The sequence below is a fragment of the Ambystoma mexicanum genome, chromosome 7q (genome assembly GCF_040938575.1).
Source record: "Ambystoma mexicanum isolate Mex_15411 chromosome 7q, UKY_AmexF1_1, whole genome shotgun sequence".
Lineage (NCBI taxonomy): Eukaryota > Metazoa > Chordata > Amphibia > Caudata > Ambystomatidae > Ambystoma > Ambystoma mexicanum.
Window position 1 is genome coordinate 1,039,197,544 of NC_090941.1, and position 16,048 is coordinate 1,039,213,591.

General features: G+C 45.1%; 1 protein-coding gene across 1 annotated transcript in view; it reads left to right on the forward strand.

The window, feature by feature from the left end:
* Nucleotides 1-16,048, forward strand: part of RRM1 (ribonucleotide reductase catalytic subunit M1) — an 86,005-nt gene that overhangs the window by 21,474 nt on the left and 48,483 nt on the right. Inside the window, exons 4-7 of the mRNA XM_069640353.1 lie at nucleotides 785-885; nucleotides 2,528-2,587; nucleotides 3,726-3,765; nucleotides 4,445-4,607. Coding sequence (XP_069496454.1) covers nucleotides 785-885; nucleotides 2,528-2,587; nucleotides 3,726-3,765; nucleotides 4,445-4,607 — 364 coding nt within the window. The remainder of the gene's footprint in view (nucleotides 1-784; nucleotides 886-2,527; nucleotides 2,588-3,725; nucleotides 3,766-4,444; nucleotides 4,608-16,048) is intronic.

The window sequence follows — 16,048 nt, forward strand, 5'->3', positions numbered from 1 at the left end:
TGTGCTTCAAAATGACGCCTATTGAGCTTCTGTGATATTTCTATTTGAACTATTGACTAATATTTTCTAGGAGCATCAGAACTTTGAATCGGCCCATTGACCTTGGCTGTCCTAGCTCCCTAAAGGCCACCTTCCGAACCTATTGGTTTTGGCAGTGCTTGTTCCCTTACAATTTACAATTGTTGAACAGTATTGCTGGGCTAAGACTGCCTACACCCCTCTGGAAGAATCTAACTGTTGGATACAAAATATCTTCTGATCTAACTAATGTTTCTCTCCTTAACTCCATATTGCAATGGTGATCAGTTATGACTGACCTCCAATGATGTCCCTGAATGATGTATAACCTATGAGAAGTTACTCTCCTGCTTTATTGCTCTAGTTAATTTGAATAGTAACTTTGGGATTAATGTTACTATTGCTGTTTTTAAAGATTGTCTAATTATACTTGTTTATATAAATATTTATACTATAGCTTAGTTTTATGGGATACCTGCATTTACTGATTTCATTGTACAGCTCTATAGCTCACATTACCGCTTTTAAGATGAGCCTAGCTGCTCACTCGAATTAACATGTGTAGTACAGGCCTATATTAAAAGGTGGGTTACCTAATACCAAGAGCTGTCTTGTAAAGTGCCACACCAGCTGGACTCTACAAATTACCTAACATGAGGTTCTTAGCCCTATGAGTAAGGTGACTCTAGTTTTGGTGCTAGAACACACTTTCTTTTGTAGGTTTGATTTTTGGTTGCTCCGATTCCATGTTTTTGTTTTTTTGCAGATGTCATGGAGGACCTCTACAACTACGTCAACCCACTCAATGGCCGCCACTCTCCCATGATTTCCAAGGAGACCCTTGATATTGTCCTTGCCAACAAAGACGTAGGTTGCATGATTAGTACTTGTTTTCTGTCCATCCTCGTTTACCACTTAGATGCTGAATAATGGATGTTTTTCTGCACAACACTTTGAGGTCGTGCATTGGTTTTATTGTAATGTTCTACCATTGACAAAGTACCCTTCTGTAAGTGCAATGTATAGGAAACAGTCACTCTTATTGCAAACCTTTGAAAGCAATGTATGCCACTGTTCCTGTGCATTCCAGACTTCTGTCAAGTGGACATAATTTTAGAAACTTGGTGATCTTCCCAGAATTGTGGGGGGCACGAGGTTTTTTTGTAGCCCCAACATATAGGACAAATACCGTTTGTGATCGCCACTTCAACAACCATTAGCACATGACTTGCCTAGAAAGGACGTTGTGTCCTCCACGTACATGACTGACTTGTCCCTGGAATACTCAGCCTTTTTCAAGGGCGTCATCGTTTTGCTCATCTTCAGTATTGCAAACCACACGCCATGTAAACTGCACCCTTCCAACTACTTCCCCTCTGTCGTGCCCACTGCTTTGCTGCCTTTCCCACTGTCTGGCATTCGTATTTCCTCGCTGCCCCTAACCTTGGCTTCCAGACCACAAGCCTTGTCTGGGTTGCCTCTTATTTGGCTAGTCTCATCTCGTATAGCAATGGCAAATCCTCTGCCCCAACCACTCGGCAATGTGTGGTGTCTGTCTCGGATGCGTCATGCTCGAAACTCCTCCTTTGTTGTCCCTCGTCCCATGTGGCTGGCACTAAGCTTCTTTTTTCCCCCTCAGCCCCTTTCCCATGAGCCATCTACATGCGATTTGGTACCAGGTGTTGATGCTGCAGTTCCTGAAGTTACACTTTAGGCTGAAGTGGCGTACTTTAGCAATCTAACCCTGCTCTCTATACTAGACCTTAGTAGACTGGATTACTGCTCCACCCTCCTTATGGGAATACATGCCCCATTATTTTGTGCTAAAAGTGCCTAACTTTTCCACTGCATCCTGTATACTAATATTTTGTAAAGTTCAATAAAACTAAACCCAATTCACCACACTGCTTAGTGACTGGCTGCATTTAATAACTGTATAGTTGGACTAATCCATGCTTGCACCATTATTCATACATGAAACTGTATTAGTAAATTTGCGGACTAAATTAATGCTTCATCTAAGAAACCGGCAATGCACGCTAACCCAAAGGGTTGGCCATACCATGTAAAACTATTTTGTGTCAGTTAAGATGAGTAACAGGTAGTCGTCAACACCATGGAACCATCCTGGCACCTGTTCACTCCCTCCTGCCCCAGACTGTAAACTTGCACTACTGTAAAAATGCATTTGTTTACTGAGCCGAGGTGTTTGCTTCCCACTAGCTCATTGCTTCTTTGACTTCATTAGTTTCTATATACTATAAAATGCATGTGCTCAACATACTCTTTACCGTTTTACCCAAAGTGTGGGTTTGGGGTATGAAGGAGTAAGAGCTGGTACTGAAATGAGTCTAAAATCTGAATGGGTACATATTTAGTAATATTCCTCATTGGGAGAGTCTTAGCATTTAGACTCTGCTTGTTGCTAAATATACTATTGAGTTTAGTGACCAGCAGGTTTTCTGTTCCCTTTACATTTTTTAAACACTTTTTAATGTATTTCTTTAAGCGTCTGAACTCTGCCATAATCTACGATCGAGACTTTTCCTACAATTTCTTTGGGTTTAAGGTAAGTAGCATTTCAATGCCTTTCTGGTGTGTTGTAGTTCCTCTGCTCCTAAGTTTCTTTTAATTACTAGTCTTCACGCATGTTGTGCTATGTCTGCATGGACTATACTTCCTCGTATGTTGGCAAACTATTTCACTCCCTTTGAAGTCGAAAGATATGCTGTCCCTGTAGCCCATTTTGTTTTGTGTACTGGAACACTGGTTTAACCAGAGTCTATTATTCACAGGTTGCCAAACCAAATAAATGCAGTGGTGGTTGGAAATGAGTGATAATCAAGTGTTGCACCCTTCCTCTCTTTGCCTCTGCCAACTCCCCCCCCCCCACCCCCTTGTCCCCCGAATTCCTTTCAGGATTGTTAAAGCAAGGCAGCATAGCCTTGTTAGTGTGACTTTTTTTCTCCCCTTTTCAGTGTGGGGGATGCCCAAACTTTCTTACTGATAACTTGGTGTGCTTTTTTACACACATACTCAAGTTATGCTTCCTCTTTCATGTAGAGAACTGTGGTCTTTCGGAAAAGTACTTACAAGCAAGTTAAGCCTATGTCATCCAGCTAATGGAATGTTTCCAGACTAATTCAACTTCATTTCTATTATGTGCGTCGTGCACAGGTCCCAGAAGATGGGAATATGAAGAGTAAAATGTGATCTTCCGATTAAAACTCATTACATGTTTCTGGTGACGTGTACTGCTTATTTGTAGAGCTGCATGAATGCTGCCTGATCTTGGAACTGCCACAACATCTGTATCAAAACTTTGCATTTAGTACTGTCAAGGTGGGTGTCCACTATCGAGATTTGGGTCCCGTCACCTACCCTCTGTTGCCAGGAGCCATATCCATCTTGGTTCGATTGTCTTAAAACCACAAACCCACCTGTACTTGCATGTGGTGGTATTCAATGTTGAAGCTATGCCTTAGAATGTTTCCCCTCCCAAATCTGGTTGAACCTACTCTGATCGACGAGACTCTTTTGAAGTGACACCTACTTGGCTATGCACCCCAATTTGCAGAGAGAAATGGCCACATAAAAGTACTTAAGCACTTGCTAAGCATCTTAATTTGGTACATTGAATCCTTTTAATTGTGTATTCTGATAACGTTTCGTACATGTGGTTGATGGGGCATTTTTTCTTTTTATAGACTCTAGAACGGTCCTACTTGTTGAAAGCTAGTGGAAAAGGTGAGTAAGATTTGTCACAGCTCTGGGGGGACGGCGATGGGTGCATGCTCTGACCTGACTAATGACTCTTGAGCTTTGCTCTGCCATGTAATGAGTTTCATGTCAGACCGTCATTGTCTAAAAGTGCCTAGAACCTGTCTGTGGACAGAATGGAAAACCTTTATTCAGTGGTACCCTATGAAGGAAAGGTTGGTGTTACACAGGTGTGTAGTGGCATCCTTTGGACCTTTCCCACCAGAAGGGTTTCAGTAAGCGAATATTTTCGCCTACTTTTGTTTGTTTGGCTTGATGCTCCTAATGCCACCCCCTTTGTAGGGCCTAGTCCTGCCAGTTTAGCCTCTTCATGAAACTGATGCTTTTGCATCACCATTTCAGTTTGTGGGTTACTGTAGCACACTGTTAGCGTAACTCTTGGTCACAGATTATTCCTTTACAAAGATTTGGTTAATTGGCTTCCTTCTGGAGCTGTCCTTTGTTGGCTCTTAAACACGCTGAATATAGTCCTTTTTGGATGCAGCTTGTGGTACTAGGTCTTCACTTTTATGAGCCCCATTATTGAATCATTAATTGAAGCTATACAGCATTGTTCCCAGTTAGGCAGGCACTATTGCAATTATGACATTTTGGTATTGGCTCTTTGTCCAAATTATGTATGCACATTTCTTTTCTGCTTCTGTAGTGGCAGAGCGTCCTCAGCACATGCTGATGCGAGTGTCTGTTGGCATTCACAAACATGACATTGAAGCTGCAATTGAAACCTACAACCTTCTGTCGGAGAAGTGGTTCACTCATGCATCCCCCACACTCTTCAATGCTGGGACAAATCGCCCACAGCTATCCAGGTAACGATTTTTCTACTCCAACTTCATCTAACTGATCTTGGATATTATGTTTTTTGTAGCCACAATTCTTGCACCTATTTACAAACTAATTTTGTTAATGTATCCCAGGCTATTTGTTCTCATGGCTTCCTAGCGCTACACAACTTGGCTTTTTTTATTTATTTTTTATACCACTTTGTGACTGGAGGTTGGGTTCGATTTTCATTTCTACCTGTGAGATACCCAGAACCTTTTGCTGAACTTGTGCATTCTTTTTGACTTGTTCCTTGAGTTGGGAACCTTCACCACTCGAACATATGGGTATCATTTTGCTGGCTCTTCAGTGTTTTTTGAGATCCTTTCCTATGACCTTTTTGCACATCTACTTTTTACTGTGGCAGCACACAGCACTTTCTGTGCTGGGTTGCCCCTTGGGCTTACCTTTTTGTTTTCTCTTGATTTACTGTGGGTGAACTACTGTTCCCCAGGGTAGAGGCGTATTTCCATCCCCTTTATATTTTGAGAACAGACCAGCCCTGTTGGGTAAGATGTGAATACTCTTTTCCTCCTCGCCTCTTGTACTCTTTATGGGTGACCTTTGTGTATGGATTTATAGTTGCCTGTAACTTTTGGGCTTTGGCTGGGTTGCACCTTTGGGCTTTAACTCGGCTGGACTGCTGTTCTCAATGGGATTTCCAGCCCCCTGGAGTGCTGGGGAGGTTAACACTATCCTTCTCATTGACATTGCAACGTTTGTTACAATAGCAAGTTAACTTAATGGCTGGTAGCAGTGGTTATATCTTAAGGACGTATCACTCGCAGGCTCTCAAATGAGCTGTATGTCCAGGGGGGTCACCATTCTGCTAAAATGGTTGTATCCCTTTTTTTGCCTTTTTAAGTATACTTGTTGAGTCTTCCTCTGCCGTTTTAATTGGGGGAGGTGCTGGTTGGTTTTGTCTTTGGCGGGAACCCTTTGTTTCGCGCCGAGGCTCCAGTGTCTGGGAAGTCAGGAAGCAAGGTAGGAGTCCAAAACTCTGCAGCCCATTGTCTTCCAGTTTGCCAGACATGATTGGACAGCCAGACGCCCCTTTCTGTAAACCGCATGGTGAGTTTGCAGGTGTTATGCTGGAGTTTCTGTTAAGTGGTCTGATTCTGCAAGCTGCTAAGTCGACCACTGGAACCAAACCGAAGAGGAAGAAAATATGGCTAACAAAGTCCAGCGACTGGAGTGTGCTTTGTAATCTAACCTGGTGTAACCATTCCTTCAAATTGACCTGGTGTCCCGTAGACCACTCCACCCCCAGAGGCTGGTGGGACCCACTAGTCTCAATGTGCATTTCAAACCATCCCTCGACGAGCTGTAACCTTACTGTGCTGCAAACCGCCAATATCCAGGGACCTCGAGCCAGTGTGCGGTGCATGGTCTCCCGAAGATGATTCATGCTGACATGCTGGACCTCCAGAGACATGATTTGATTCCCTGCAGTCCCCTCACCAGAGTACTGGGTGGAGAGAAGAGCATCAGATATTCGTTACGGGTACCTGCAAAAGGGCGCCACATCTTCAGAGCTGTTAGAAACCTCGAAGAATCCTTTGTTGGCAGCCTCTCCTGTCGGCAGGGACCAGATACTGTGTTGCTGTCGCAGGAAGGCGGCTCATCTCAAGCTCTTTCTTCGCTCGGGTATGGTTTTGGCTTCATTAATACTAACCTCGTCTTGTTGCTCCTTTGACTTATTTATGTGTTTGGGAGTTTGCCCATACCGTTTGCCTAGGCCAAACGCTGAAACACCTATAGGGATCCTTCTTTGAAGTTCCTGAACACTTTTCACTAACTGAAGCAGGTACTTGTTCGAGATCCTCTGGAATAGACTTTCCTGCATCTGAACCCTATCCTTCTACAGCTGGATTTTAGACCTCCTCTAGGGTCCCTCTTCTACCTGTGAACTCGTGCTCTAGAATGGGGAGGTACTTTAAAAGAAAAGGCTTCTGTCTTGAAAATAAGTGATTTTTATTCATGAACAGAATAAGTTGGTGTCCTGAAGTTACTGTTTGTTGCTTTTGAATCGCGTTTCACTCTTCAAAAGTTATTATGATGGTACTGTTTTATTATTCTGAAAAGCAGTGTTAAAGCTTAATAGGGGTTGCCTCCCTTGACTAGCAGAAGTGTTCATTGGGTTTTGCTATCCCTGATTTGCTTAGTGCATATTTAAAACCATCTTGGCGTGATTACTTGTTACAGTTGCATACTACCCTTCTGAAAAGTATATTGGTCCTTACATTGAACTGCTGATGACCTTTCTTAAGTCTGCAAGAGTTCTTAAACCTAGAATTGTATCCTACACTTTCTAAAGGTGTCCTTGTTTAAACGGTCTATTCCTGTATTAGAAATAGTCTATATACCAATAGTTATACTGACCCAGAATAACTCCTGCTCTTCTACTGTACCGTTGGATTATGCTTACCCTGAATTGCTTTAATGCGCTTCTAAAATAGTTTAGTAGGTTGTTACTTGTCCATGAGTCGCTTACTGCCCTCTGAAAAGTATCAGTTCATGTTCTATCTCTGAACTGTGTGCTACAAATTAACAGTTGTAGAAGGATACATGTTTTAAGTTATATACTTGTGGTGTTGGTTTAAGTGATTCTGGAAGTGAATAACACTGTTCAGACCAATCGTGTCTGCTTCCCTTGATACTCACTGTATTCTAAAAGTCTGACTAGACAAGAGGTGGTTTGGGGATGGGGGGGGGGAGATATGGTAATCACAAATGTACAAAGAACTGCTATAATGACCTTGTGACAATCCTACAATGCAAGTGCACAACTAGGTGATGTCAAAGGGGTGGGAAGTAGAGGGGCAAGTGCTGGTAGGGCCGAGGTGGCCAGGGGAAAGGGGGGGGGATTGAGTGTGGTGGACAGGGGACCAAGTTGAAAGAGTCCGGGTAAGGGTGCCCGAGGGCAAGTGCTCATTGGGTGTGGGGGTGCTGGTCTGGCCCCTGTATGACTCTTTAAGGGACCAGGCCCCAGTCGCAGCAGCCGAGAGTTTAGCATGGGAGAGGGAAAGAGGAGAAAAGGAAAGCCGTTTCTGTAAGATCTGGCCCAAGTCGGGGATGGAGGGGCCAGCCGAGGAAAGTAGTCTATCTCTCTATCTGCTTGGAGAAACGTTTGACCTGCAGAGTTGGAGCAGCAGGCACCAGACAGTCTTGTGGATGATGCATTCATTTGATCCCTGCTGTCACCGGGAGCCAGTGGAGAGTTTTTATGGAATCGAGAAATGTAGTCCCTGGGTTTCAGGCCAAGCATAAGTTTCAGTCCTAGTCTGGTTAGTTGAAGGGAGGAAAGATGCACGTTGAGGAGGCTGAGAGGCTATTGCAGTAGTCCAGCCTAAAGAGAACCAGGACTTTGTAGACCTTGAGCTTCTGGGGGAAGGTTAGCAAAGGTATAATGCCCCTGCAGAGCTGAACTTGGCAAGGTCTATGATGTGTGGAGAGGAGGGGTGAGGAACCAAGAAGTCTAGCCAAAGAGTGATGTGGGGACACGAGGAGCGGGCATCCCAATGAGTAGCATCTGTCTAAGGCAGCAATCTTTGGAAGAGCACCATGCCCGAATAGTATTCGGGTATGAAGGAGGAATAAGAAGGGGAAGACACCCTGAAAGAGCTGTCTGCATAACACTAGAAATGAGGGGAGAAAATGGACCTCTGAGGTGCCAGGTAGATGTTGAAGAGCCATGGCGATAGGATGGATCCCTGAGGGACGCCACAGGTAGCGAAGAGGTGGAGAGAAACGGACCCATTTGCACTTGGGAAGGTTTGTTAGAAAGGTCAGCTAGGCCAGTGCCCTGTCCTTGATGCCTGGGTATCATGGCGACTTAAGAAAATGTTGTGGTTGACTGTCAAAAGCAGAAGAAAGATGAAGGATCAGAACAGAGGGTCCAAGTTGGTCTTCATGGGTGTTCAGCACCATTTTGGTGTGGAGGGTCAGTTGGGGATGACCAGCTTTTCCATGAAGGAGGTGATGGAGATGGGGCGATAGTTAGCCTTGCAACACATTTTTTTTTTTAGGAGTGTGCACAAGAGGGTGCTTAAGGGCTGAGGGAAGGAACCTGTGGCAAGAGCAGTTGCAGAGGTCAGCCAAGGCTGGGGTGAGTGGCAATGTTGGCTTTGATGGTTCTGGAGGAGCAGGGTAGGACCTGTTTAGAGGAGACTTTCATAGAGCAGACAACTCTAGATCTCTGGTGCAATGGGAGAGGGCATTGGGGGCTGGGGGAGGGCAAAGGTCTGTGGTTGGGGGGGTGCAGGGGGAGCAGGGAACAGTTTGGAGGAAAAGTGGGAGGCCAGTTCAGAGCACATGGCCGTGGAAGAGTAGGAGACTGCAGTACGATTGGCAAGTTCCTTGCAGATTAGCAGTGTTATTGGTGGCTCCAGAGATGCAGGTTTGGACATGTGCCCTCTTATTGGAGCAGTGGCAGGCCAGTTTGTCGGGGGTGAGCTAGATGTTTGCCACTTCCCCTCTGCCACTGTCATTTGAAAGCAGTTAAGTCGGAGTCCTACCAAAAGTTGCATTTGGAGTCAGGTTTCATGCGGATCCTCATGACTGGGCAAGGATGTCTAGGGTGGAGTTGGAGGTTAGTTGGAACAGAGTCAGAGGAGAGCATTGAAGGGGTGGAGCAGGGATGAAGGAGGAAGCAAACGCAGCGACTGACGCTCACTTCATGGGTCGAATGACTGTTGAGGAGACTGGCAGGGTAGGGGAGTGTCAGTGAGGGTGGTCTGCGATTAAAGCATCCAAGGTGTGCGCTAGTTTTACTCCTGAATAGCGTAATTACATTCTTAATGTTATATTGGGTTTGACTCCCCTTGACTGGCTGAGGTTTGTTTTTATGACTTATGTTCTAGTATGTACTTGACCAAGATTTATATTGCCTACTTGTATGTAAAATTACCTATTTTTACAATACTTGGTGTATCAGTTTATTTGGACCATATATATATGCTACAATTGCCTTGTAACAATCTACAGCTTTCGCTCCCTCATAAAATGAGCCCGGTTGCTCGGTCTACGATACCGAATGTCTTAAGATTTGTATTGCCTCAATATAGTTTTATGAAGCCCTCATTTGGACGTTAGAATGACTGTCCTACAACCCCCACGAGTTCTGGGGACTTTCTCACTACTCCAGTAACATTTCAGTTGCTGTGACAAGCTAACTGCTGGTCGCAGTGGGCATACTTTAATGACGTTTGTGTTAATATTGCACACAGGCTGTAAAACAAGCTGTGGTAATGCGCAAAAGGGTCACCATTCTATTAGAATGGTGGCTTTTCTAAATGTTGCTGTTTGTATTGTGCTTGTTTTGTCTTGGGTCTTCTGCTGTCCTGGGTGGGGGAGGTCCTGGTGGAAGTTTTGTCTTCGGTGGGAACCCTTTGTATAGACTGAAGGTAGGAAGGGTAGTGAGGAATCAAAACTCTGCAGCCCTTTGTCTTGTGTGCCTGAGCGAAACCAGTTTCCCACTGGGGTGACTGGCGGTTCCATCTGCCCCTTTCTGTAAACTGCAGGGAGAGTTTGTCGAATTTGTGTCTTCCGTATAACTGTCCAATTCTGGAAGCTGAAAGTCGACCACTGGAGCTGAATCTGAAGAGTAAGATCAAGAGGAGACGGCTGTAGCTGATTCCAGCGACCAGAGATGCCGGCTATGTAACCAGAGCCTCTTCTGTCTTGAAGACAACCACTCGGACCCAGTGACTATTGACCTTTTGGTCATGACGACCTGCAAAGCAAGCCATCCCACGACATGTGGGCTGCAAACCGCCAACATCATGGCACCTTGAGCCTGAGTGCTGTGCAACATCTTCAGAAGTCAGATTATTGCTGAAATCTTGGACTGCTGCTGGACCCCTAGAGACCTGAATCCCTGAAGTGCAAAGTGCTGGACTGAGAGTGAACCGAATCCGACCGGCGACAACCATTTTTCATCTGGTACCTTGAAAAGGGCACCAGAGCCACATGTAGCAATGAAGAATCCTTTATTGGGAGCCTTTTTTGTCGACTGCTGCAAGGTCCCATCCAGTGTCCGTTCTGTAGTCACCACAACCAAGAATCCAGAGACTGGGTCCTGTGCTGCTGCGTCTGCAAACTTCTTACTGCGGAGGCACTGTCTATGCTTGGGTAATAAACTTAAAGCCTTGTCGATCCTGTGTGGCTGAGGGTGGGATTTCTCCCGTGCCGTTCAGCCAGGTCTAAAGCTGTAACGCATCTAGGGAACCTTCTACAAAGTCCCTGAACACTTATTGTTCGAGATCCTGTGGCGCTCTGACTTTCTGCATCTGAGCCCTATCCTGAACCGCCTACTGTTGGCTCCTGGACCACCAGGGTCCCTCTTCAGCCTGATATCACGCATGCGTTATAAGTAACTGTTGCAAAGTACTTACTTGTAAAGGTGTTGCACACAAACGTTTCCTCAAACAGAATAAGTTGGTGTCACTAAATACTTAACTTTGAGTTGCTTGTTGACCCTCTAAAAGGTTATTTTCTTTGACTTGTGTTCCACTGAAGTAATTGATTTGGTATTTGTTATTCCTGAAACTGAATAGTGTGAAGGCTACCAAGTGTTTACTCAACTTGCTGCTGCCATTCTAAAAGTGTAACATTGGGTTTTGCTTACCCTGAACTACTTAGTGCCTGGTCTAAAACGGTGTTCTCACCTAGATTTGCTTTTTGCCCCTCTGAAAAGTATTTATTTACTGCCCTTAAAATTGTGTTCTCTTCTGAAAAGTATAATTGGTAGATTCCTGTAAAAGTTTGACCAATAAGCTGCTACCCACCTTGAATAGCTTAGTGCCTTCTAAATGTGTATCCTGAGTTTACTTCTACATGAATAGCCAACTGCCCTTCTGAAAAGTGTGTACTTTTTGAACTGTTCTAAAAAGTAATTTGAGTAACTGTTTACATATGTTGCAAGGTGTATAGTTGTAACAGTGTTGGTATAACTAGTGTTCCCGAGAGTAACACTATAGGTTACCATTAGGGTCTGCTCCCTTGAATTAGTGTAATTCTGGTTTTACTCTCCAGGAGTAGCATTCTGCATCTAAATGTGTATCACTAGGATTTACTCGCCTTTCAATTCATACGGCTATTTTAAATAACATTTATGCTTTAGTTTGCATACCGTTGTGTTGGTTTTATAATTGTTATGAATGATAATAGTACTTGGCTTTCCAAAGAGGTCGCTTTGCCTGTGTATACAATAATCCATTATTTATACGATAAATCGGTGTTTCTTTGAACCCATCTACAGCATGTCTCGATAAGCCGGGCTGCTGTCATTGCTGCCAACGTCTAGGTGGTACAGCCTTCTAAGAGTATTGCCGTTTCGAAAGTCCCTGGGTGGACTTTCGAAAACTGTCCTTACTGGTGCAATCTGCCACAATGCTTAAATTGTGCTTTGTTTGGTTACAGTGCAGCTGAAATGGAAGCCTAGTTAAGAACAGTCTTGACTAGAGGCCAGGGCCAGAGAGGAGAAATGACTGATGTAGGGTTTCTGAACTGTGAAGCAACAGCTTGCATATATGTGGAGTGTGATAGTTGAATGGGGCTTTCTAGCAGTATTCCTGCAGCCAAGCCATTTCTTGACTGTTTTGTTGTATTTGACATTGGAACCTAGTTTACAGTATATAAACACTAAAACAGTAAGCAGAGTAGTTTCAAATGTGGGTATTCAGGATTGGTGGTACATCGTGGGTGGTGCGCTCACAGCCCATGATCTTTTGTTTGGACCAGAGGAAGGAACTTGAGAGTTGGGTTCTGCATAGGACCCACATGAGCAGAGGGGATGGGTGCAGTTTGAGAGCATGCAAGTAACCAGGTTTAGTGCTTTTTAGGGGGAGGAACTGGTCCTTTGGGGATAGCGGGTGTAGCAGGTGTACGATTACACTGAAGCAGAAGTTGAACAGTGTGTCAAATATGCCCCTACTAGGGAACCAGGGTTCCGGGTTCTTCTCCCGCCACCTTTCTGTTCATCCCTGGGGTTATTGAACACACTTCTTTAACCAAAAACACATTACAAGCCACAGATGCCATAAGCACATGTGGTAGCCCTGTGTACTTTGTATTGGCTTTTCTGGCTTTATTGCTTTATCTCCCCACCAAGTTTAATCTGAGCCAAACCTCATTGGTCCTGTTTTTGTGTGCTGCCTTAAGCATGCTCACAGTGAAAGGTCTAGGTCTGTTAGTCATGTGGCTTGGCTGGTGTCATTTTCTACATTAATCAAATGGAGGTTGTTGCGTCAGAGACCTGGGCGTGTGGTGGTGGAGGTGGTGTAACATGGCAATCTCTCGTCCTTCTTTTCGATATGAGAAGGTGACCATATTTTGTCACTGGTCCCTTTGATGTCCAGATATCTGATTTGGTAGGGGTGGTCTGCCTCTCAAAAGACCAGAATCAAACACTCTGCTCCTTATTGCTGAAGCCCAACTGCATTGCTGGACCCAGAAGTGTCCCTATGCTGCCAGGACACTGAAGGCTCACTTTAACCAACCTGACCATATTCACTACAGGCAAATGCTCTGGTTCAGTCACCTAGAAAGCTACAGAGGCCATGCTGCCTCAAATCCTGTGACCACACCTTAATGGCTGGCTCTTCAATCTTTTTCGTGGGGGGTTTTCACCAATCTGACCATCTTCAGATGCTGGCTGAGGGTGATGTGGGAATCCTGCATCGCTGCTGCTCTGGAAATTGCCAAGAATGGTCCAACCCAAGCAAGTGCCATCTGCATCGGTTTCTGGAGTCTACACTGGTGGTTAAAACGTACGTCTACCAAAGAACCCAAGAATTCATAGAGCATTGCCTGCTAGACCAGGCACAAGTTGGCTTCAGACCTATGTGAGGGACAGAATCGGCTCTCCTCTCAATATGGGACGACCTAAAAACAAACGCAGACTCAGACAACAGCACCGCCCTGATTCTCCTTGATTTGTCTGCAGCCTTCGACACTCGACCACGCCATCCTCATAAAGAGATTAGAAGGACTAGGGATAACAGACACTGCCCTACTATGGATCAAATCCTTCCTAACCGAACAAACAATATGGATGAAACGTAAATCCAAACCCAGAGTCTCCACGTGCGGAGCACCACAAGGATCATCCTTCTCCCCGCTTCTATTCAACATCTACATGTACCTATTAATCAAACTCGTCAAAAAACACTGCCTCACATGCTACAACTACGCCGACGATACTCAAATAATCTTCAACATACAAGACACCCGAGAAGAAAACGCCACACTAGAGAATTGCCTTCGTGACGTACTCAACTGGATGAACCTCAACCATCTCAAAATCAACCCAGGCGAAACAGATAATGATTGTTTCAAAAAAGGGAGGAGACATCAACTACATCCCCTGGCCAAGAGAGCTCGGCACCACACCAGAACCATCAACTGTAAAAAACCTAGGGGTCCTGATGGATAAACCTCACCCTGGAGCCACAAGTAAACTCAGTAATCAAGAAATGTTTCTTCCTCCTGCGAGCAGCAAAAAGGATCCTACCGTTGAAACACTTCATCATCGCTCTGATCATGTCCAGAGTAGACTATGCCAATAGCCTATACCTGGGCATGCCCGAACGACTTCGAAAAAAAAAAAAAATTCAACGCATAGAAAATGCAGCAGCCAAACTCCTCTTCAAGCTACCCAGAAGAGAACACATCACAACCGCGCTTAAAATACTACACTGGCTACCGCTGAAACAGCGAACAAAGTTCAAGGCCTTGTGGATCACGCACAGAGCAATACACAAGGCGCAGAATTCCTAAGTAACAAACTACGCCTACATCAACCGACAAGAACACTAAGGTCAAGCACCGACATATGCCTGGAAACAAAACCCTACAACAGAAAAACTCGGAGGATCGTCTTTCTCTCACCAGGCACCCAAAACTTGGAACGACTTACCTAAGAATATACAGAATACAACAAACCACCTACCATTCAGGAAACTCCTCGAATCATGGCTGTTCAAAGCGTAACCAATATGAAGACGCACTAGAATGCCCATACATTAAAACAATGATGAAAATGACTCCAACCTCGGCCACTCTCAAATTGGACAAACACTCAAGCCAAAGAACCAACCACTCGACAGAGCATAAGACATCATGGAAAACTGCCACAAAGAAAGGCTACAGAGACTGACCACATACCTAGACCCAGACGAAACCTGACTCTCCCGCTCGTACGTACCGGACGAACACACCCAGACCGGCAGACGCATCTAGATGGACGTTGGCCTGAGTCACATCTGGATAGGATCGATTGAAGGATAACATGCCCGCGCCTAGAAAAAACATGAATTCTAGCATGTGCCACACTCGGAGCCGTGAACACCAGCTTGCGTGGCGTGAGTTAGCTTGCCCACACCTGGACTGATCTCTTATCTAGACGCGGCGCAGGCTAGTGTTTAAAGTGTGAATGTTGGCACGACCACACCTGTATGGAGCCCTAAACATTGGCCTGCGACGCGTCTAGATGGGAATGTGAGGGCCAACAAGTGCCACACTCCTCAGAACTATGAGTGCTAGCATTGGTAAAGGTCAGGTAACCCACTAACCTATATAAGCTCATACTCATCTCACTCAAACATCTCTTGCACCACAAGCCGCACACACTTCACAACACTGCAACAACACAAGCCGGAACAAAGGCACACGCGGACTGACTCCGATCCGATACCCGCACCAAAGCTCAGCACCCAGTGTATACTGAGTTGAAGCTGCCAACAGCACACCACTCCTCTCACTATGCTACTCCCTTCTTCAACCTACTAACCCATACCACCTTATAGTTTACAGATCCGCCTGAGCACCAATTCCGTTGGTGACGGTGCGCGGTTAACATTTAAAACCCATGTATGCATCTTGCAGTACTGCTTACCTGTGCCACACTATTATTGTCCTGCCTCTCTGGTGCCACGAGTCAACATTTTTCTTTTTGGTCTTCTCTGGGCCTCTTATCTTCATGACATTTCGAGGCTCTTCCGCCAGTAGAAAAATACTTGGAAGTACTTCTCTCCTGACAATGCAGCCCTCATTTGCAATACCGGCCCCTCTTCTGAACTGGGATGTCCGAGCAGACCAGCATTTTAAGTTGCTGCTTCTTTTTCATCCCCCCTGTCCTGGGCAAGGAAAGGGGTTGGAAAACTCCTACTTCCTGCCCAGACCCTCAGGAGCATAGGTGGGAGCACCCAAGACAACCGCCAAAGGCAAAACACAAATCACACACAACACTCCCCCCGACCCCCTGAATGATTGAGTTAATAAACTACCACGCTAGAAATGGCAAAAAAAGGAACCCCCTTTAGTTAGTACTTGGGTGCCTCTATTGTGCACCACCGGGACTATGGCCATAGCCTGTGGTAGAAAAATAACTCAATAGTTGGTACATAACTAGGAGGTTGTCTGTGAT